The sequence below is a fragment of the Canis aureus genome, chromosome 11, assembly GCF_053574225.1.
Source record: "Canis aureus isolate CA01 chromosome 11, VMU_Caureus_v.1.0, whole genome shotgun sequence".
Classification (NCBI taxonomy): Eukaryota; Metazoa; Chordata; class Mammalia; order Carnivora; family Canidae; genus Canis; species Canis aureus.
In genome coordinates this window covers 2,606,906-2,630,156 of record NC_135621.1, presented here as the reverse complement: position 1 = coordinate 2,630,156, position 23,251 = coordinate 2,606,906, and the positions used below count along the sequence as shown (strand labels likewise).

At 48.4% G+C, this 23,251-nt stretch overlaps 2 protein-coding genes and 1 long non-coding RNA gene across 11 annotated transcripts; 1 reads left to right on the top strand and 2 right to left on the bottom strand.

The window, feature by feature from the left end:
* Window positions 1–3,750: 3,750 nt before the first annotated feature.
* ZC3H10 (zinc finger CCCH-type containing 10) lies at window positions 3,751–9,268 on the bottom strand. Of its 8 annotated transcripts, none has more exons than XM_077913330.1 (4): window positions 9,126–9,268; window positions 8,307–8,370; window positions 7,704–7,867; window positions 3,751–6,695 (listed from the first exon to the last, which is right to left on the bottom strand). In XM_077913330.1, exons 3-4 carry the CDS (start codon window positions 7,763–7,765, stop codon window positions 5,333–5,335), a joined length of 1,425 nt encoding a protein of 474 aa, XP_077769456.1. In that variant the 5' UTR covers window positions 7,766–7,867; window positions 8,307–8,370; window positions 9,126–9,268; the 3' UTR covers window positions 3,751–5,332. The 8 variants fall into 8 exon arrangements, with proteins under 8 accessions (XP_077769456.1, XP_077769458.1, XP_077769457.1 ...); XM_077913332.1 differs by having other exon boundaries at window positions 8,307–8,399; window positions 9,126–9,142; XM_077913331.1 differs by lacking the exon at window positions 9,126–9,268 and adding an exon at window positions 8,795–9,067.
* Window positions 8,973–22,949, top strand: LOC144323205 (uncharacterized). The gene is made up of 3 exons (XR_013388669.1): window positions 8,973–11,225; window positions 19,437–22,606; window positions 22,712–22,949. It is a non-coding gene; the product is annotated as an uncharacterized LOC144323205 (long non-coding RNA).
* Window positions 11,006–22,328, bottom strand: PA2G4 (proliferation-associated 2G4). 2 transcript variants are annotated; one of them, XM_077913339.1, is made up of 13 exons: window positions 22,087–22,328; window positions 20,121–20,249; window positions 19,710–19,815; window positions 19,545–19,614; window positions 19,206–19,298; window positions 16,571–16,634; window positions 16,264–16,342; window positions 16,035–16,113; window positions 15,806–15,939; window positions 15,410–15,504; window positions 15,165–15,292; window positions 14,936–14,989; window positions 11,006–11,507 (listed from the first exon to the last, which is right to left on the bottom strand). In XM_077913339.1, exons 1-13 carry the CDS (start codon window positions 22,172–22,174, stop codon window positions 11,388–11,390), a joined length of 1,239 nt encoding a protein of 412 aa, XP_077769465.1. In that variant the 5' UTR covers window positions 22,175–22,328; the 3' UTR covers window positions 11,006–11,387. The 2 variants fall into 2 exon arrangements, with proteins under 2 accessions (XP_077769465.1, XP_077769466.1); XM_077913340.1 differs by lacking the exon at window positions 11,006–11,507 and adding an exon at window positions 14,396–14,723 and having other exon boundaries at window positions 22,087–22,325.
* Window positions 22,950–23,251: the final 302 nt, after the last annotated feature.

The following is a 23,251-nucleotide window of genomic DNA, read 5'->3' as shown; positions in this document are numbered from 1 at the left end:
CTTCCACCCGGTTCGGACGGCTGGGCAGGATTTGTCTGGGACTCCTCCGTGTCCGCTTGTCGCCGTCCCTAGGCTTCGTTCTCTAAGTACGTCACTCATCCTTCAGGGTTTCCTTGGCTGTCCTTAGAAAACACCCCGGTGGAGGGAAAATGTGCGGTGACCGACTCCGTCTATCCTGTCCCGCCCTCTACTTGGTGCCGCGCAACGCTGCAAAAACTGCCGAATACGAGAATGTATTACAGAGTTGAAATTATCCAGCCTTCAGGGAAGAGAGAGAGGAACGGCATGAATAGGAAGCGAGGCTTTATTTTTTTAGAAACCTCCAGGACTTAGTTATCTCTATCATAGAGGACAAACTAAATTGGCTCCCAAAAGGTGGGGGGAGGGGAGATGCATCAGCTGCAGCGGATCTGATGACATCTTCCAAGAATTTCCTGACCCTGAAGAACTGCTAGGACGCTAAAATAAGAAATCAAGAGTAATGAGACAATTTCGTTTCTTACTTTCTGGAGTTGGAAGGCAAGTTCAGAATACAGTCAGATGTAGATCTAATGCAATTCCATGTTGTACTGTGTAGGTTTAGGAGGAGAGAAGTAAAAAAAAAAAAAAGGAGGGGAGAAGTGCAGGGCACATTGAGGACTACGGTTACTGGTTACCTGCACTTAGGAGTGTTGTCCAGGACCTTAGAAACTAAACTGACTGGAAGCCCAGGAGGGAAGAGTTGGTCATAAAAGGGTTTATCTTTTAATGCAGCGTGTGTGGGGCTTTGTTGTGTTACTCTTTGGTGCAGCAGGGGAATGGGGTAGTTTGGTGGGGAGAGCCTAGATCTGCAGCTGATAAATATTATCTGGCTCTGCAGGGCACAGATTTCATCAGACTGTGTTTTCATCACCACTGTTTAAACCTATTCCTGCTCAGCCTTACCCCCTTAATCTTAAATTTTCCCACTTCCTCTTCTCTACTTCCCTGGGGCTAAGAGGATCTAGAATGCTTCATTCAGCATGCAGAAATGCACAGCGAACAGCTATCTCCTGTTTACACCTTCCATGTTCTCAGATAATTGGGTAGGAAGGAGCTCATGGAGGTTGGAAGAGGTAAGGGGGACTTGCTCACCAAATGATGAAGCAGAACTATAGTAGGAAAATGGATGAGACTCCTTAGAGGGAACCCTCTCTGTAAACTGAAAATCTGCCAAGCACTAGAGTAGGAGTGACTTAGGCTAGAGAGTGGAGAGCTCCACCAACGGTGGTTCCTTTCCAACCTTCTCCCCTTTCTCAGCCCATCTAGAGCATCAGACCCTTCTACTAAAGTCGGTCTCTGGAAGCCAATAGCTCATCCTCAGGAAGGTCTCTTCCCAGCTAGGGCTCAGGAGCCACAGGAGCAGCAGCTGCAATGCAGCACCAGAACAAGTAAACAGGGTGGGTCCTTGTCCTGAGACAACTGTGCTGCCCAGGTGCCACCTGGTGGCGATAAGCAGTAAATCAGTAACGGAGAAAGCGTGGCCATTTGTTAGAGGAAGTGTCCAAGTGAGGAGACTACTACGACTTCCTGGATTTGCAATCAGCCTTTATATGTAAACTTCATTTACGTCCTAGGGGAGGCAGAGGGTTGCACGTGGTAATCTAGGCCTTGCCCTCCCTCCAAGACGGAAGGGACAACAGGATTTGAGGACATTTCCTCTATTATTCCTCAAAAGTTACTGCAAAGTAGTTCTATCATTAGAACTATCTGATGCCAAGTCTGGAGTCAGACTGCTTGAATCAGTTCCTGGCTCCATCCCTTACTAGTTGCAGAACCCTGGGCAGCTGACTCTCATTAAACCTGCTCTCCTCTACAAACCTGGTGTGATAATAGTACCCATTGTGTCAATGAGATGGTGTGTGTAAAGTGCCTAGCACAGTGCCTTGGCTATTAAGTACTATTTTTTTTTTAAAGATTTTATTTATTTTTTCATGAGAGACACACAGAGACATAGGCAGAGGGAGAAGCAGGCTCCATGCAGGGAGCCCGATGTGGGACTCGATCCTGGGACTCCAGGATCACGCCCTGGACCGAAGGCAGGTGCTCAATCGCTGAGCCACCCAGGGATCCCCCTATTATTAAGTACTTAGCTATTATTCTAGAACTGCCTGTTTATCTCCTATACAGCAAGATAGGAACTTTTGAGGAGCCCTTCAAATATCAGAAGTTTATCCATTAGTTCTCCCCTCAGTCTTTTTTGTTTTGTTTTCTGCTATTGGCTTATCACTAGGCCTTTTTAAAAATTACATTTAACTGAGATCCCTGGGTGGCTCAACCACTGACCGCCTGCCTTTGGCCCAGGGGGTGATCCTGGAGTCCTGGGATAGAGTCCCACATCGGCTCCCTGCATGGAGCCTGCCTCTCTCTCTCTCATGAATAAATAAAATTTAAAAAATTGTAATTAAAAAAAATAAAAATTACATTTATCACACACAATACTTTAGTAGGGGTGGTTCCACTCAAACAGCCATAGAACTGCTACTATATTTAGATGCATTACTATGGTTCTTTTACCCTCATGGAGCTCCTTGAAAGATGCCTAGAGCATAGCAGGCTCTTAATATTTATGAATTGACATACTAGGAGGACTGAGATTTTACTTTTTATAACTAGAAGTCTTGTGTTGTTTTCATGTGAATTATTGATAATGTAGCTCTCTGCATTTCTCCCTCAGTCGGACTTAAGCAATGTTTTCGGGGAGGATCAATCCAAATTGATCCAAACTAACCTCCTGGATAAATTCAGTAACTCCAAATTACAGGCTCTCAGGATTACTTGGTTCTTCCTTGTGTTACGACTGATAACAGGGTTTTTCATATTTTTACACAAGGTTTTCTTTTCTTTTTTTTTTTTTTTTAGCAGAACATAGCCCTTGGTAGATCTTGAGACTAGAGGTTTTTCTAATAAAATGTACTAATCAACATTAAGCATAGGTGCTGAGTTTTGATTCCACCAAACTCTACAATTAACTGAGCAGTGGTTATTCTCTCATCTGCAGTGACTTAGCAGGTGAGGAAGGAGAAAGCAGTCCCTGCCATCTGGGAACTGGCTGGCACAGCTGGGCTTCGGATTTGTTAGGGGCTGACCTGGGTTCACAGCTGGGGAATCGTGTTCTACCGGACACAGTCTCACAAAACACTAATATCACACAAGGGCACTCAGTGACTGTGATGAAGTGAGGCAAAAAAAAAAAAAAAAAAAAAAAAAAGATCACACTTCACAGTTTTGTTTAAACAGGAGACATGGTCAGTGAGCAGATCATGACATAGCAACCAACCCCCTCTCCCAGCTGAGTGACTGCTGCTCTCACCAATTTCAGCTCCACTCTAGTCTGCCTATTTCCTAGGTCGATATCCGTCACAGAAGTATCCCTGCTTCCCTGACAGCACCCAATCCAGAGTCAAGCTCCACTTCCTTGAATCTTCCCCCAAATCACTTAACCAAAGTCCAAGTCCTGAAAGTCCTACTGCCGCCTTCCTGAGACACAACATGGGTCCCATGGCACGCTTCCTCCATCACTGCAGTGAGCATTAAACCCAACTTGTTCAACTATAGGTGTATTCCTGGCGGCCTTTAGCCGGCATATGTTAATAAAGAACATCAAGTATCTAGTTTCCCAAATCTACCACTTTAGAGATACTTGGCAACAAAACAAACAAACAAAAAAAAAAAAACAGGATTTGGCTGGGATGAACTCATGTTGTATCTATGATCACATTTGTCTCTAAATGTTTAAAAACCATCTCTTTTAATAATCCAGAATTATGCCAGAAAAATCAACATTAAGCTTTATCAACGTGTGGTTTCTAAAGTTCACAATATTTCAGTATTTGCCCATTTTAAGTCTTTAGGCCTTTTTAAAAATTTTTCTTTTTGTGACCAGCCTTGACCTAGCCCACCATCTCCAACCCCAGGTGTAACCTGAGTCATCAACCAGACAAGAAAGCAAGAGGTAGCAGGAGATATGATGGGGGAAGCGCAACTCAGGATCACTTTCTGTACTCAAAATCCACTGTCGTATCAGACACCTGAGTTGTTTCCCCTACATCAACCATGAGCTGAGGAGGAACTGAGGTTTGGCTATTAGGGTCCCTGGCCTTACTCTTAAATGGATTTAAAACCTCTGTGGTTCTATATGGAGGCAGAGAGAAGAGATGAACACTGAGACTCGTGTCCCCAGAAGAACTTTCCTTTTCCCAGCACCTCTCAAGCCTTGAAGGCTTAAGGCATTGTAACTAAGAAAGGGATGGGATAAGAGGGATATTAACTGCCATCAACAACTCAGAGAGCAACTGCCACCTGCCCTACTATTTGAATAAGGGAAGGATCTGTCAATACATATCCCATTCCCATTTCCCAGCACATCCACCCCTCCTTAGTACCTGCCCCCCTAAATGACCCCAGGAGCCCTGGTTACTAGGTATCCTAGGAATAGTTCATGCAGATAGAAACCAGAAACAGATGGGACTATTTTTAAACTAGACTAGGTGGCTCCAATGCTTTTACCCTACAAAGCCCCATCTGGTCTTGTTCTGGGTCCCTACCCTTCACCTGGCTTCAGCCCAACCTTATCCAAGCTAAGTGAGGGTGGGGTCTTTAACCAATTTTGGCATGAGATCTATTTACTGCTCCCATGTTCCACACAGAACATCTAAGCAAGTTTTCACTGCCTCCATTTGTTAAAAATAATTCTTTTTTTATTTCTTTGGAAAGTGGTGGGCCCTGCCCTATGAATTTCCAGGCCAAGCCAAGGTAATGAATGCTCCCCTCATCTTTGGGCTGGAGTACTATGGTCCCCACCCTCCCATGGGCCCAGGAACAGTTCCTGTATTGTCCAACTCCACTAGGCCCCCCCATTGTCTGAAGGCTCTTATCAGGCCTTCTCTCCTGGCCACCTGCTTCCCAATCTTTCCTGGCTTTCCCTCTAGGCAGGGTATTTTTTTTTCTTCCAAAGCCAGTGCTGGGACCTGTGCTATGCAGAAGAGAGGACAAGACCAGGGATGTCCCCATCTTCCCATCAGGGGACAGACAGCCCCTCCGTCAGTCCTTCCTCTCTGTTGGCTTCAGTCTGCACTCCTATGCAAGCCCTCTCTGTGAGGCTTGAAAGAAGATGGACAAGAGGACCCTCATAAAAGGGAGGTGAGAGAAATCAGACCAGCCCAACCCCTTCTCAGAAGCAAACTCCTTGTAGTCTCTTGTCCTAGTTCTTGAGTGAGCCCTCAGACAGGGCCTGGGAGGGCTAGGCAAGTGGTTAAGGGCCCCTCGACCCCAGCCCTGGGAGGCTATACCAGGGGAGTGTCCATTAGCCCCATCAGTGTGGCATGGCTGTGATACGCATGCTCTGGGAAGCAATGGGGTAAGTCACCATGGGAGTGGTGGTGTGGCTCATTGTGATTCCTGCCAAGGGTTGGGCCATCGATACAGCCACAGGAGCCACAGGAGCCACAGATACAGCCACAGGAGCCATGGAGACAGGTGGGGGTGCCATTCCCTGGGCAATTGTTTGAGCCAGAGCAGCTGACAGTGGCGTGATCTCTGGGTTCAAGTGTGGGGGTGGGGGGGGTGGAGCAGCAGGAGGTGCAGCATTAGCTGGGGGAGCAGCTGGAGCTCCAGTGGGGGCCACCAGTTCTTGCTGGGACACAGGGCGAGGCTGTAGAGCCTGGCTGCTAAGAGTAGTGTGAGTCTGGGCAATGCCATGGTTAAAAGTGGCAACAGTGCCCACGGTGGGGGCCAGAGTCTGCTCAGTCGCTGGTGCAGTAGAGCTCAGGGTCATGACCTTGGCTTGATTGCGGAACTGGGCATTTTGTTCCAGCAGTACCTCATTGGTGGCCAGCAGGTTGCTGACCTGCTTCTTGAGCTCCTCCACCCGCTTCCTGAGCATGGCATTCTCCTCCTCCAGCAGTCTGCACTCCACCCCTCGGGGCGGAGCCAGGCTATATTCATAGGATTCAAAATGGGGGCCGTCTGGGGGGCAGCATCCACCTCGCCGGCGCTTGGGGCCTGGCTCATGGTCCTCAAAGCCCCTGTCAGGGAGGTCGTAGATATCATAGAGATCATGACGTCGTCCTGAGGGGACCGGGCCTGTTGAGCCGCCACCACCAGTGCCTCCTCCACCCCGAGCATCAAACTCAAAATCCCGCTGCAGGTGGCGGAACTTGCACTTGGCTCCTCTCTGGCAGTCACCCTTGAGAAAGTCACGGCAGATAGGGACCTCCTCCTTGCCGTTGGGCAGGTCAGCTGGTGAAAGGCCCAGGCCGGCTGCCACTTTCTGTCTCAGCCGAGGGGGAAGCTCTCCTGTCTTCTTATAACCATCCTCATCCTCCTTGGAGCCATGGATGAATCGGCAGTTTGGACGGCTACACTCCTTGTTCTGGAAGTCATGGCAGAAGATGAACTCATTTTTGCTCACCCCCAAGTTGGATACCTCGCTCATGTCTGGATGGCGATAGCGGCAACGCTTGCCTCGCTTGCACACGTTCCTCAGGAAGTCTCTACAGATGGCATCTGAGCTGGTCCCGCCACTGCCTGCCCCTGCCCCACTGGCCTCCTCATTGCTACTGCCTCCAGGGCCTCCACCGCTGCTCCCAGTGCCGTTGGCATAGCTGTCCCGGTCAGGCATCCTGGTCCCCCCCAACTCAGGGCTTTCTTCTTTTTCTTGCCACCCTTGGTGACCACTAGGAAAAAGGAGAACTGTGTCAAACAGGAGTCTTCCAGAAAGGCCACACTCTTCCCAGCTATAGAGGAGGCAGTCCCACAAGAGGCAGGTCAGAGGGGCAATGGCTTTGGAGATGGATAATCTAAGGGATGAGAATTCAGGCTGGACTGGGTGGCTTGTCAGAAGTCCTGCCCAGGCCCTGGTGCACCTGGTCTGGGCCAGAATGATTCACACTAGCCTGGCTAATGCGGGAGGGAGGGAGGGAGGGAGCTGAGGTGAAGCCACCTCATCTCACTAATGATGATGGGCCAGGGAGGGGGGCAAGGAGAAAATAGTGTTGGGTTTTATGTCCCTTTTTGAGCTGACCTTATTAAAGTCGAGGAAGTGAAATTAAAACTGCTGTCTCAGTGTCTCAATAGGTTAGGAGGAGATTGGAAAGTGGCCAAGATGGGCTGATGAGCCTAGTAGGGCTCTGGATAATGGGACACTGCAGATCCCCTCTTCCATGGGGTCTCAGGGGAGGGCACTGTGAAGTATCAGATTTCTAGACCCCAGGAAATACTAAGTGAAGAGACTGCTGTCACCAGCTTGAGGGCAGTCCCCAAACCTCTCATTTTTCGGTATTCTCTCTCAGTTTACCACCGCTCTCAACCCTGTGGTCAGTGCCCTCCACTCCCTTTCAGGGGAAGTTCTACAGCTGGAATCTCCACTTATAGACCCCCAAGACACAAAACCATTTGTAAGATCAAGTTCAAGGTGGGAGGTAGGAATTAATTCACAGGAACAAGTGACTTCTCTTTCCCCATTCTACACCCCCCTCCTATTCCCCATTAGAAGATCTCACTGACATCAAACCACACCATTCCTCACCCCATAAAGATCCTCTTTATTTATAGACTCTATAAAAGCTTTTTAAGTCTCCTCTTTCCCAAGAGAGCTCTGGAATGCCAGTCCACTGCCCTGGTCCTAGCCCTCCCCTCTCCCCACCCCCAAGAAGACTGGGAGTCCCTGCCACCACGTGTCTGACCTCATAAGCCTTTCTACGGCAGTGATCAGGCTCCCCCTGCTGTTCAAATAGAAAAACTTCATATTGTTTCCCCTTGAGTTACAAGGAAATCTTTGCTGGTTTCTTTGGTCTTCATCTTCCCCCAAGAACTTTTCCCACTGCCTTGACTTTGCCTTCAGAGCTCCCTAAAATGAACCAACCAGATCAGAGCAGAGTTACAGAAGAATCTGTAAAAGAAGAGGGATCCTCGGGACGCCTGCGCGGCTCAGTGGTTTAGCGCTTGCTTTTGGCTCAGGCAGAGTCCCGGATGGAGTCCCACATTGGGCTCCCTGCAGGGAGCCTGCTCTCCCTCTGTCTCTGTCTCTCTCTCATGAATAAATAAATAAAATATTTAGGGGAAAAAAAAAAAAGAAGAGGGATCCTCTTCCTCCAAAGGGATGTAGTCCCAGAACAGAAACAATCAAGGAAAAAAGGGTAAAAATGGAAGATACAAACTTTTACTAAAAGGGAAAAGACCCTTTTAGTCGTGCTTCAGGCTTAGATGAAGCACGTTGCAAGTCCCACCAGAGGCAGGTAATCAGATGATACTCCTCCCCACCCAACTCTCCCCGGATGGTTCGATACCTGAGGTAGCTCAGGTGAAGTCCGGGGCTCCTGTGGGTCTCCACCTCCACATCACTGCTGGATTCTGAACAGGAATAAAAAACAAACAGAGCCCTGGGTGGGAGAAGGGGTAAGAACGGGGGACTATGAGGTGTTTGTCACAATTAAGAAGTCTGACGAAATGGCAAGAGCTCTGAGCGCTTCCAAAATTTCCTTTGAGTTCAAACTGAATTTCCTGTCAGAGGGAGGTGTCGGTAAGAGGAGTAAGAGAGAACTCCTCTGGAGAGCCTAGGAGGACGGGTTGGAAAACCTGCCGAGGGGCGCCCTGCCTCAAGATGAAGGAAGGTGTGGGGCCCGGGCCCGGGTTGAGGCCAGTTCTCTCCGAGCGGGGAGCCGCGCAAGGGCAGCGGCTGACAGTGCAGCGGGACGGCTGGTTACACTTGGGGGCGGTGATTATGACGCTTCGCAACACCCCGGAGTTCGGGGAAAGTCCTAGGAGTTTCCCATACAAGTCTGCCGGCTTGCCAGGTTCTGTGCATCGCGACCGGCGCTCAGCCGTGGACCAGGCGAGTAGGACGGGCACTAAGGGGGCACAGGTGGAGCGGGCAGAGGGGACTCCAGGTGACATCAAGCTGCGGGGATGGGCAGGGCTGTGACGTCACAGAGCTGGCGTTTGCTCGCGAAGCAGGGTCAGTCAAAAAGAGGGCTCGGCCCCGGGGCGAGAAAGCAACGGCTCGGTCTTGGGGGGCCTCGTGTAGCCCGGCCGAGCCCAGCTGCTGGGCCGGCCCCGACTCCTCCCCTCCGGGCGCGGCCTCCACCTAAGTCTCCCGCCTCCCTCACCTGCCGCCGCCGCCGTAGTTGCTGCTGCCGCCTGCCGGTCCTCTAGCTTCGACAAAGAGCCGCCTACCCTCTCGCCCTTCCGCTTCCTGCGGAAGAAGCGACGCTCTAGCCACCAGACCCGGAACTACTCTATGGTGTGCAGAGTACTTGAGCGGGTCGCCGCAGGAAGTTCCCAGCAAGCCTTGCGTGTCACCATAGCAACCCAGGCCAACAACACAGTAGGGCCCCAAAAGCGGGAACTTAAGTTTCCGTGAGCCCAGAGCAGAGTAGGGGTGGGACGGCTTTTCACCACTCTCAGCCGCGAAACCGTCTTGAAATCCGTCCCCTTGCGTGTACGACACCCAACACGGCGAGGGCCACCCAGTTATCGAGCTGCTCCGAGGGCCTGGGGCCAGATGGTGGCCAGGGACGGGGGTCCCAGCCCGGGCCGTAGCCTCCGTAGCGTGCCTGACACCCTACAGCACGGGGCACTCAAAAGGCCTGCTGCACCGATACACACTCCCCAGGCGAGGGAACCATAAAAACCACGTATCAGACAAGACCTTTTTTTTTTTTTTCTTCAGCTAAGACAGCAGAAGAGATGATTTATTGTACACGTTACATTCAGCCACAAACGAAAACAGAATTAGTCCCGAAAGTAACAGGTCCAGGGCAAAGGACCAAGGAGGGACGGTTTGGGGATGATCAAGTCCGGTCTCTCAAAGGTGGTCGTCGCGATCAGATGGCGATGGATGTTCTAGATCCACTGTATCAAGCTCTAGAAAGGAGGCATGCAGTCCAACAACTGGTCCCAGCGTCCCTGGCCTCTGGCTTCCCTGATCTCTGCTCCCGTGGCTCCATGCGTGCACAAGCTAGCTGTTTACTTGGACCTCTGCCTCATCTTTCTTCTTTTACGCTTCAGCCTGAAAAGCAGACACGGGAATACAGCTCTTGCCCACAAACGCCAGTTCAGTCCTTCCCTCCCATCTTCTGGGCCGGCAAGACCGACAAGCCCTTGGCTCCTATTATCTTGTGTTCAATCCCTGACTAGGGAAGTCAATACTTCCGATGGTTTTCCACCTAAAATTAGTTTAGATTTCTACACCAAGTGTGTTCCTCCCACGTTTTGTCCAAGGAACGCTACATTTCCCTCTTCCCGTTTTGGCCGGTCAGATCTCAACATACCTGCGCATTCGCTTCTTCCTCCACTGGCAACCGATCATAACCACAGGCAGTGAACAAAACAAGAGATTATTAGGTTTAGGAATAGTTTTAGGCAGGGGTGTAAACGGCATTATTTAAAACCTGGCAGGTTTTTGACCAAGTATGAGGGCCTAGTCGCAGTAACCCGATGAGTAATTTGACTCCCTCCCTCAACCGCCGACATAAATCTGAATCTCCGTGCGCTTTTCTCCTCCCGCCCTCTTACCCACCTCCTCTGCTTCTCCCCAAATTCTCCTCCCTCCTCCTAGCTCGTGGACATCCCGGAGGACCCAGCGGCTCGGGAGCCATGGCGGACTTTCCTAGCCTGGCTGTGTCCCCCCCTCCCCCCACCACCACCAATCGCTACTGCGTCCGCTTGCCGCCAGGGACCGCTTACCTTGGCTCTCATGGCGCAGAGGTCTCTACAGGTAAAGAGAGAAAGGCTACAATTAGTTTGCTGTAATGATGGCAAGTGCAGAGATCAGATGTTAATGGATTGTGCACGGAATCCGGACACGACAGGAACCAACACTCACCCGGGAAGATGGCGCTAACGCCGAGAGAGCGGCGACGGCCCGCCTCCAACTATTTAACAAGGAGCTGTGTCGTCACTTCCGCCGCCTCTTCCCTCCAGGGGCGGGGCTTCCCAAGGGGAGGCTCCGTGGCTTTCAGCCCGTCTCCGGTGGCAAGTGAAGCGGTTGAATTAGGAATTCTCTTGGAAACGTTTTACATTTGAGTCTCAAAATTCCCCTCCTCTGTTTTTTTTTTTAATTTTTTTATGAGGACCATTTTTATGTATCATTTCAACGTGAGCGCGTATTTCCAACGTGGGACGGAGAGGCGCAGACTTCCGCCTTCCCTCACTGCTTCTTGGGAGTTGCAGTTTCCTGGCGACGCCGTCCATTTTATTAAGGCTAGGTACGGAGTCTAAAAATTCCTGGTTTGGTTTACTGGTTTATTTTCTAAATTGCCGTAGGGAGATCTTATCTCGGAGATTTACAAATGCTCTAAGTTACAGGACACGGAGGGTTGCTAAGTGGGGAGTCCAGGAGGCCGCCATACTATAGAGGCCTTTGTCACTTAAATCAGTGCTTTTTCCTTAACTATGGTCTTTCCCCACAGTACCTGAGGCTGAATGTCGCAAGGTTCCTGGCCACAATGCATTTTGTTCAGAAAATACTTGAGTGACTCTCCCTCTACCTAGGGGTGAAGATCAAATCAATAGAAGATCAGCTGTCTTTATATTTATTTATTTATTTACTCATTTATTTATTTATTTAGATTTTATTTATTCATGAGAGACACACAGAGAGACACAGGCAGAGGGTGAAGCAGGCTCCATGCAGGAGCCCGACATGGGACTCGATCCCGGGTCTCCAGGATCACGCCCTGGGCTGAAGGCGGCGGTAAACCGCTGAGCCACCCGGGCGTCCCTATTTTTATTTTTTAAAAGATTTTTAAAAAAAGATTTTATATACTCATGAGACAGAGAGAGAGGCAGAGGGCAGAGGCAGAAGCAGGCTCCATGCAGGGAGCCCGATGTGGCACTTGATTCCGGGACTCTGGGATCACGCTCTGAGCCAAAGGCATATGCTCAACCCCTGAGCCAACCAGGCATCCCTTTTTTCCAGAAGATTTTATTTATTCATGAGAGAGAGAGAGACACACACACACACACACACACACACACACACACACGCGCGCGCGCGCGCGCGCGCGACACAGGCTGAAGGAGAAGCAGGCTCCCCGCAGGGAGCCCCATGTGGGACTCAGTCCCAGGACCCCAGGATCATGACCTGAGCCAAAGGCAGATACTCAACCACTGGGCCACCCAGGCACCCCTCAGCTGTCTTTAGAGTGAGAATATTTGGTATTAAGGTAAAGAACTTACCCATCTCATGGTATGGTCAGGTCAGAAGCACTCAGAAAACATACCCATAGATTTGGCTATAGGAAACGATTTAGGAAGGATGAGAAAGAGCCCTTTACCATACAGATTTCACCTTACTTTTATAGTAAGAGTGTACAGCTTTTTGTGATCATCCTTTTTTCGTGTTTTCCTTTATAATTTACACAGTAACACTTCATCTTTTTAACTGGAAAAAAACTTTTAATACTTCAGGCCCTTGGGGATCCCTGGGTGGCGCAGCGGTTTGGCGCCTGCCTTTGGCCCGGGGCACGATCCTGGAGACCCGGGATCGAATCCCACGTCGGGCTCCCGGTGCATGGAGCCTGCTTCTCCCTCTGCCTGTGTCTCTGCCTCTCTCTCTCTCTCTGTGACTATCATAAATAAATAAAAATTAAAAAAAAAATACTTCAGGCCCTCGTTTAAGAAGACCTAGTATTGTCACCATCAGAATATAACAATTTTTGAAAAAAAACCTCCATCAACATTAAATCAAGTCCACCAGCATTTCACCTGTTGATTGCCCACTACAGTTGCCATATGAACATAGGTTTGAACTGCCATGGGTACATTTACACGTGGAATTTTAATCTATATACAATACCGTAAATGTATTTTCTCTTCCTTGTGATTGTCTTTATCTTACTGTAATAGAGTATATAATGCCTATAACACGTAAAATGTGTTAATGGTTATTCTAGCTTCTGGTCAAAAGTAGGCTATTAAGTTTTGGGGGGTCAAGTTACATATGGATGACTGTGCCAGCACGTTGGTGCCCCTAATCCTTGTGTTTAGGGGTCAACTGTAGTCTATAAGCTCTTATGAAGGGACTTACATTATTTTGTTCACTATAGTTATCTCTGTATCAGCAAAGCCTCACAAGTAAGATAGTCTAATAAATCATCCATCCATCTCAGACTGGCCCTGAAAAGTTGCCTAATGACAAAGGCATTTTTCCTGGTTTCTGAAATCAAAATACTTTTTTAAAGACTCCCCACTGAGCAAAGAGCCTCATATGGGGCTCGATACCAGCACCCTGACATCACGACTTGAGCCAAAGGCCGACACTTAACTGAGCCACCTAGGTGCCCCAAGATACTTATATACAGGCTTTCTTTCTTACAGTACACCTTGTCCTGAACAAATTGTCACCAACAAGGGGTAAGATTTTACTCCAGAAAAATTTAAAAACTTTCATTAAAAATTTACTGTCTTAATTCAGAGAACCCAGGCTTTAGGTCTTCCCCAATCCACAGTACTTCTTGGTTTAGAAAGACAGAATGTGGCAACATAGAAAACTAGTTCCAAATGACTATCACTTCAACTGACATTTCCCCCACCTCCATCAAATAAGAGCACCATATGAAGGCACCAGGATTATGAGCAAATCCAAATTTATTTTAACGCCATGTCATTTTCAACATGTTTAAAAACCTCATAAGTTAGCGGGAGCCCTAGTTCCTGGGACAGCATGCCAGAGGTACTGAAATTCATCACCTTTCTCTCCAAACCCCTAGCAATTCATCCAATCCAAGTCCACAGCTTCAAAAAGCCAAAAGTTGTATTTTCAGTCAGTCTGCTCCTTTGGTTCCTGGTCTTTCAGGGAGGGAGGTCAAAATATTTCAAACAGGGAACAAAAACCAGTTGAGCTTCCAGCTCAGGTTTCTAAGATGGAGCAGGGGAATGCATTGACCCCCCCCCCCCCAATTGACTCCAAAGAAATGGACAAGGTTGAGATGGATTACTTCTTCACAGCTTTGTGAAGACAAAAAAAAAGTCCTGTGGAACAGAAATGACTAAAGAGATTTACAAATGAGGATCCATTTGACAGATGAGAATCCCTTGGTAAATTCAGGCCCCAGCTCCTAAAAATGAGAGGGGCCTAACCAGACAGTGTGGATCAGAAAAGGAATCTGCTACATGTGAATAAAAACAATCTGAAGAATATAGCTCTTCTCTATATTTTGAGGCCTGATAAAATACCTGGGGAGTGAGAAAAGAGAGGAACAAGCCCCAACAGATGGGAAAATGCTGACACCAGAGTGGTATAAAAAAATTTCAGCTGAGTTTTTAGTGGTGGTGGCTACTTTAGCCTTCTCCCTGTTATGTTGTAGGGCCATAAACCTTGACCAAGCAGAGAGTAGTAGAAAAAGGCTAGAAAGAGGGGCTTGAAGACGATGAATTTTGACTCCTGATTTTATTATCAATTTCTCTTTTCTATTTAAAGTAGTCTTCGGTGGCTGGGAAGCCTGGCCTCCCAAGACCAGAGTCAGTTGGAGCTGGTTGTTGTTGGAAGGGGTTGGGATGGGGACAGGGATGGGGGCAGGGAGACCCTGCTCTGCTGGCGGTCCTGGGTGGAGAAGACGAACTGCACTTCACAGAGCCTGGGGTGTGGTGGGAAGGGGATGAGGCAGGAGCGGCAAGCTGGGGAGATGGGACCCACCTCAGTCCCCAGCTTCATTCTCTTCTAATGTTTCCCCACTGGTGGCATTCTCTGCAGTCTTGGAGGCCTATATTCATGGAAAGAACAGGAAGACTTACCAGTTTCCAACTACTTGCAATAGTATCTGGGAGACCAAGGACAAAAACATCCTAATGCTTTAGGTCAGGGCCAAGCAGGGCAGTAAGGATCTACAGAAATATGTACGTCCACCACAACCCAGGAAGGTAGACTAAAGACAGATCAGGTTCACCCTGCCAGAGAGGGAAGATCATAACACACCTTCTTTTTTTTCTTTTTCTGGGTTTTCCGACTTGCAGAACTCTGGAGGAGGGCCTGGAAAAGAGGAGGAAGAAAGAAAACAAATTTTGAGCAATGTAGAGGAAACATGAAATGTCACTCTCAGTATCTTAACTCTTTTCAGGCCTTTGTTGACATCTCATCCTCACTCCCAGGACAGGTGCCATGTGCTCGCCACTCTCCTTTGTCTCCTTTGTGCTCACACACTGACCTTTAGCTCTGCATCCTGGACTTCCATCTCAGACTTGTAGAGGTCAGGCTCAAAGGGACCACTGGTTATCCGCATGGGGCCATTGGGCATGAGCAGGACTGTAAATTTAAACTGGGCTACAAATTCACCTATAGGAGAAAGGAAAGGTTTTGATAAAATGACCCCCTGTCATAATCTTTTCTGAAGCTAGATGGTGGGGACCCTAATTAGGGGCTCCAAAGTGAAACTTTCTTCTTAGAACTCACCCTCCTTCTCATAGAGAACATTAAATGGCTGTAGCAGTTCATGTTTGGCGCACTCCACCACACCCATCCGGGCCTTCTTCTCATCCTCAAATGCTCTGGGTGAGGGAAGACAGATTCAGGTATCCTTAACCCCCTATCAAGTCTTACCATTTTCCTGTTTTTAAATAGCTCCTACCCTCAGGCAGAAATCATGCTTAGGATTGCTCTTGCACATTATCTTCGATGAGAGGGCAATGGGGAGAGGGAGAGAAGGCATGCATGCAGGCTGGAGCTACAAGTCTAGGCAGGGGCAGGGTGGGAGGGGGTGCACTGGGAGAGGTAACAGTGTTCCTGGGTGTGTGGTCTATGAGTCAGGCTGGTTCTGAGTCCTGTTCTTGTTAAGTGCAGTCATAGTACCTTAAAGTAAATGGCATGGCATCAAAACGCCTCTCCACCTCACTGAAGAAGGCACGTGAAGTTTTCATTTTTAGGCCATACTGTTTAGAAGGGTCTCGTTTGTAAATGGTGGTTCTCTGTCCTGCATCCTTGGCCTAAAAGAGTAATGCATTAGGTCACAGTTGGTCTGGTGCTCTTAGAACATACCTTCAACTACCCCTCTTTGGTAGCTCTGGTAAACTCTCCTCACCTTGCCCTCTCCTGAGCTGACAAGAACATCCACAGCATATACTTCATGTACCTCAAATTCAGCTTTTTCATGGTCCTTCCTAAAAGGAATAAAAAGCGAACCATAAAAAAAATGATTAGTCCCTGGAGTATGAAATAGAAAGGCAGACACAATTAGGCTGGGTGTATGGAAGAAAACATTCATGACTAGTCTCAGATGGTAGAAAGTAAAGGGTGGAATTGGCACCTACTTCTGCTGGTCTGTGGGATTCTGGATAATGGTTTTCTCTCCATCAATGACATGCTGCTTCAATTGATGTGACAACATACCTGTAGACACGACAAAGCCATTTAGAATCCCAGAGGGTTTCCAAATCCACCCATCGACACTGTGACAGGGCATGCAATAAAGGAAAAGTGCCTGGCTATGAAAACTCAGGGTAGTATGGGTTTTGGCTTAGACTGTGCTAGAGCCAGGATAGATCCTAAAAGGAGCAAAATTCTTCATTCTACTAAAGCACTCACTCAGACCCTCAACCCTGTTATCTGAGGTCTCACCTTCTATTGGTGTGCAATTAAACGAGTGGGCAACTTTGTTCCAGGCTTCTGTCACTTGTGTGTTCTAGAAGTACAAAATCAAGTAACAGGTGAGATATATACCAGAGGTCAACAAGTTCTCTAACATGAGAATGAAAGGGATAAAAAAGAACTGAGTCTCCATATCCTCCATCAAAAAGCAATGATTCTCAGTGGCTTTTCATTTCATAGCCCTATTATCCCTACAACCTAAAAACACCTTATATTAGCTTATCATTTTATAAATGCTTTCACCAAGATGGTCCAAGTAGACAATAATTCTGAAAGATGAATGGGACAGAGCTATATTCCATATCCCAATTTAGAAGATGTATAAACTGAGGCTTGGAAAGGTTAAAAAAGATTTGCATAGGGTTAAGCCAGTTAACCGAAAGAAATGGGAATAAACCCAGGTTTTCTGGTGATAAATCCCGTGTTTATCTCATGATATCTGTTGAGAGAGGACAAGTTCTGATTTTCCCTTTTAACTCTTTCAAACATCTGATCTCCACCTAAACTATTTCCTTTGTCATTAAACAAAATGAAAAATACATAATCATAACTAATAATACTAAATTTTGTGTTAGGTACTTCACATGGATCATCTCAATTGTCGTAACAACCCTATGACAATAAGGGGCAATTTTATTTTTCCTATTTTGCAGATGAGGAAATCTGAATTCCAAGTTACTTTTAAACAGTAAGGGGTGGCAACAGGGCAAGAACCCAGAAATTCTGATGTATGTCATAATTTACAATAGCCACTATACAATTATACGTTCCAGTGGAGATATGCAATAGTTAGTATATAAAGAATAAAAATAGGGGATCCCTGGGTGGCGCAGCGGTTTGGCGCCTGCCTTTGGCCCAGGGCGCGATCCTGGAGACCCAGGATCGAATCCCACATCAGGCTCCCGGTGCATGGAGCCTGCTTCTCCCTCTGCCTATGTCTCTGCCTCTCTCTCTCTCTCTGTGACTATCATAAATAAATAAAAAAATTTAAAAAAATATTAAAAAAAAAAAAAGAATAAAAATAATTAATGTGCACAAGCGCTTACTATGGGCCAGGCACTGTTCAAAGAGCTTCATAACAGTGGTAGGAAGTAGTATCATAAGGAAACCAAGACAGAGGTTTAAGTAAAAATGATATGAATAACAATGGAGATGAGGTACAAACTGATTAAAAGCATAAAAAACAAGAGCACAGGGGAACAAAAAAGGCAAGCTTTAAGTATCGAATAGGACCCTGGAGACTGAAGTGTTAGAAAAAATGTCTCCACTCATAATCTAACATGTTAAAGTGTATTAATCCATAACAGTTCATGATCCCTAGGCTTCCTGATATTGTCTTGCAAGGCAAAGAACTCACTTTTGGCCTCTCTCTGCTACCAGTTTACTGGTACTATTATGATTTGTTTCATTAGCTTTTAAAGTTGGGTTTTGGGAGTACCTGCCTGGCTCGGTTGGAAGGGCAATTCTTGATCCTGGGGATGGGATTTTGAGCCCCACATTGGGTGCAGAGGTTACTCAAGTAATTAAGTTAAAAAGAAAAAGGTTTTATTTTATTTTATTTTATTCATTTATTCACGAAAGACACACAGAGGCAGAGACACAGGCAGAGGGAGAAGCAGGCTCCATGCAGGAAGTCCGATGCAGGACTTGATCCCGGGTCTCCAGGAACACGCCCTGGGCCGGAGGTGGCGATGAACCAACCGCCAAGCCACCAGGGCTGCCCTTTCATCTTTTTTCAACATGTATTTTACTCCAAGTGATATACCTCAAATTATTTTAGGAAAAGATGCACAACCAAAACATGAAAAAGGAAAGATCTCTAGGCTCCATGAAGAATGGATCATACATCCCCATATACCTAGCATGGACCTTACCTATGATAGGCACTCAGAGTTAAACAGTGCTTAGTTAACTGCCTCTTCTATTTCAGAAATCTGTTTCTAATTTTGTTTTTTTTTTTAAAGATTTTATTCATTCATTCATGAGAGAGAGAGAGAGAGATAGAGAGGCAGATGCATAGGCAGAGGGAGAAGCAAGCTCCCTGCAGGGAGCCTGATGCGGGAACTTGATCCCAGGACTCTGGGATCATCACCTGAATCAAAGGCAGACGTTCAATCACTGAGCCACCCAGGTACCCCAGAAATCCAATTCTAATTTTAAAGAGCTGTTTGTATTAGGGGCACCTGACTGGCTCACTCAGTAGAGCATGTGACTCTTGGTCTCAGGGTCATGAGTTCAAGCCCCACCTTGGGTATAGAGCTTACTTAAAAAAACAAAACAAAGAAAAACTGTTTTATAAGGGGGCTGCAGAAGCTGGGAATTCAATAGAGAATAGTTATATGTGGGATGCCTGGGTGGCTCAGGGGTTGAGTGTCTGCCTTTGGCCCAGAGCGTGATCCTGGGATCTGGGATTGAGTCCCACGTCCCACATTGGGCTCCCCACAGGGAGCCTGCTTCTCCATCTGCCTATGTCTTTGCCTCTCTCTAAATATATATCTCTCATGAATGAATAAATAAAATCTTAAAAAAAGAGAGAGAATAATTATATGTGACTAATCAACTTTGGCTCTATCATCTTTGGAACTGGACTCAACAGCTTACTTACCTGGTTTCCAGGTTTGACCAGGCGTAGAGCAGCTTCAGCACAAAGGTGAGCTGCCTTAATGACATCTGCTTTCCGCCCTGTTACTTGGGTCCCCTGTAGATAAGGAAATGCAATCAGTACCTTCCTGGATGCAATCAGTACCTTCCTGGAAAGTGCTTTACTCAAATGGTCACTATGCAAGGCCAGCCAATGAACAGGAGAGAAAACACTTTTCTCTTTTTATTTCTCTAGGGAATCTCTCAAAACATTTGGCGGTAGAGAGTGGGAATAAAAAGCAAGCAGCAGCATATCCTCCCCCACTCCCCATAGGTAGAACAGAATTCAAAGGAGGCCACCTACCTGAGCTACATCAACCACAAAAGTGTGAGCCACATTAGCGATGAAGCCATCCACATGGACCCCAAGGTCACTAAAAGGCAAGAAGAGCAGAGCACAGCATTAGCAACTTAGCACTACGCAAAGGCTTAGGAAAAAGACAAGTGCTCTAAAACGGCTTAAGCTTACATTTTTACCAAGTCACCTTCCTTGAGAATATAGTCCTGGTCGCTCTTCAAAGGGGAGAAGTGACATACACAGTTATTTACTGAAATGCTGGTGGGAAAGGCAATACCTGTAAAGAGACAATCATCAGCCTTACTGCCTTGCTGTCTGTCTGTCTGTCTGTCTCTCTCTCTCTTTCTCTCAGCCCTGTTGCCCCTCAGAAAAATGGAAGGATTTTCTTCAGGGCCTTGCCTGTTTGATCAGTTTGGATTGAGTAGGAAACTGATTGTATCCCACCTGCCATTCAAATTTCCAAATATCTCAACCAGGGCTCGGATGGGGGTTACATCATTACAATAAAACAAACAGGACTGAGTAAGAGTCAAATTTGGGAAATTAGTGGGGTTTTTTTTGTGTGTGTGTGTTTTTTTTTACCTTTCTTCATTTCTTTTTCTTTCTTGAAAATTTTCCCTGTCTCTTCCATAATCATGGCATCACCTTTCTCACACAGGCTCAGTACCGACACACCTGAGCAGGATGCTTCCACCAAGGACCGAAGTACCCCTGGGAACAGAATCCCACAATGTCAGCCCTGCATGTGTTGTCTAAGTTACCATCCAAATAATATCCAGAAGTTAGAGTTACTAATATTCCGTAGTGCCATTGCCCAAAGGCTGAAAGAGTGAACAGAAAAGTTTTGCCTCTTGGAATATAGCTACTTATAATCACTAAATTTCTACTTTCTTTTTCCTAAAATAAAAAAATCCCTCCCTATAGAATGTGACAAATGGGTAAACGCTATCTGTCTCCCTAGGAAAGGGAGACTTTCCAAAGATACCTGTGGCATGGTAGGACAGTTACGAATTTCGAGGGGGTTCTCATCAAGGTAACCAACATACATGCAAAGCAGACTAGAAGAAATTTATAGGCGTCAGGAACAGGAAGGTAGACACAGAACTGCTGACTTGAAGCTGATGCATTGTTAAATGCTACCTTTTTCCCTTCGCAGACACCCCAATTAGATGTTTGTAATCTCTGTGTAAATGTATTTCTTCATCAACCAGTGTATAAACCAAGAGGACTTAACCTAAATTCCCTGGGCTTCAACGGGCTCATGGCTTACAGCTTTTAGCACAACTCTAAGAGGTGTAAGACCCGAAAGTTTCAAACTGATATCTGGGATCACAGTGCCTCAGAAGTTAAGTTGCAAGGGAAAACTTTTTTTCTGATTCAAACCACTAATACTCAAAAGTACCCCAAATGGGGGCACTACTCTAAATGCCCATTATATTATAAAGCACTGTTGTAGTCACAGGACATTCTCTCCGTGGCCTAACCTGAGCTACAGGTTTGATTTTTGTTATCTAAGTTTTGGGGATTCTTTGGAAGTGTGAAAAACACAGGTTTTTGGCCCTAGGACTAAAGGGATCCTAAATACTTATCTTTACTGTCAAAACCATTTAAAAGCCCAAATCCAAGCATCTTCTGTCCCCCCTAACTGGGTATTAAAGTGAAAAGGTGAACTGGAAAGAGAAAACAGAAAGTGAGACACCTGCCTAGCTTGGCAGGCAGCTGCTGAGAAAGTCAGAGCGCAGTCATAATAAGGAGAGAACTTCTGAGATTCTAAAATCAGTCCCTCCCTTTTCTGTACTGTTCACAAGGCTGGCCTAGTTGGGGTGAGAACCTCAAAACACTCCTAGAGTTGTCAAACCCCTGAGAACAGTCATATCTGCTGGTTAACTAAGGCGATCCGCCTAGACTGCTGGTAGTGATGAATAACTACAAGGAAAGGCAGACAGATCTCCAAAACTTGTGGTAGGATCTGCAGGGGTGCCCTCCAACGGTCCCCGAGCTGACCCAGAGTAGAAGGGGGCCCCACCAGCGAAGGAGCTTAAGTAAAAAGCACGAGCCTCCAGCAAAGCACGTGGTAGGGAAGCTGGTGTCAGGGGAGGCAGCAGGGGAAGAAGGGAGCCGGCGATCCGCAAGGGAACTCGGCGACACGTGTCGGCTGGGCTCCTGACGCCGGGGAGCGAACACAAAATAGAGGGGCGCCTCCGACGCCAACAGCTGCCGCTTCCCTCCCGAGGCGGCCTCGCCGCTGCCTGAGTCGGGAGGCAGGGATCCGGAGCGAAGAGCGCTGGGCGGCAGCTGCGGCCGCCCGAGTAACCGCCTGAGGTCCAGCCGGCCGCGGGCCCGTGCCTCCAGACTCCGGCCCAGGCCCGGCGGCGCGGGTCCCAGCGCAGCAGTCTTCCCACCCGCCGCCCCCAGGGACCCGAGCGGGGCCCTCCGCGGTCACTCGGCACAGCCCCACCGCCCCGGCCGCTCCGGGGGCAGCCCTGCACCGTCCCCTCCGCCTCCCCCTCTCAGCCTCGACCTCCGGACCCCCGAGGCCCGCACTCACGGTTGGCGATGTCGCCCCCCATCTTATACTTGGTCACGACCAGGTCCTCGGCAATAGTTTGCTCCTGCTGCTCGTCCTCGCCCGACATCTTCCCACCACCGCCGCCGCCGCCTCGTTCCCCCTGAGCCGCCGCCTCTGTCTCCCTTCCCAGCCGCAGGCTGTGGCCAGAGCCCCTTCGATCCGCGAGGAGAGCGCGAGCGAGCAAGGGAGCGGGCGGGCGGGCGAGCGAGAAGCTGCGAGCGCGCGGGCTGAGGCACAAGGCACTCTGGGACAACGAGTCCCTGCTACGGCCCGCCTCTAGCCGAACCTTAGGACTCCTGAACTACAACTCCCAGCCCGCCTTTCGCGCCCCTAAGCCAGGCCCTGGGGCCTTGCCCTCCGAGGGCCTTGCACGCCGGAACCGCCGAGCACGCTGGGAAGGGTCAGACTCCGGCGGGAAGGCGGAGCCGTCGGGGAGTCTGAGGGAAGCGTGGTCTCTCCCGGAAAAACCACAGCGCCCAGGAGCCCTGAGCGAGAAGCGGTAAGAGAGGGGCGGGCGGGCGAAGGGGCGGGGCGGGGCGGGTAGAGGCAGGCGGCAGGGGCAGCTGGGTGGAGCCGGGCGCGGAGGCTGCGTGCGCCCTTCCAGGGCTCCCTGGAGCGGCCGGTGGGACCGGCTCGGCCCGTCCAGTCACCCTCCGATGCTGGGAGAACCAGGAGCCCCGGGGGCAGCTCGGCTCCAGAGGGATTATCCACGTGCAGCCTCCCAGAGGCCAGACTCCGCTGAAGATGGCTCTGCTGTTCCAACAATAGGCTTGAATGGCACCTGAGGAAGTGCTCATAGACGTGAGGAGAGCAAGACTTCTGAAATACACGGGAGTTTCCGACAGACGAGTTGTTCCATCCCGTGAGGCACCACGTTTGCAGGGCTTTTTCTTATTTTCCCAAATGTGGGCTTTCTTGTTTTTATTATTCCCAGCTGGTGGTACTTAGATATTCCTAGCAAGGGCAGCCCGGGTGGCGCAGCGGCCTGGCGCCGCCTGCAGCCCGGGGTGTGATCCTGGGGACCCGGGATTGAGTCCCACAACGGGCTCCCTGCATGGAGCCCGTTTCTTTTTTTTTTTTTTTTTTTTTTTTTTTTTTTTATTTTTTATTTTATTTTTTTTTTTTAGAGCCCGTTTCTCCCTCT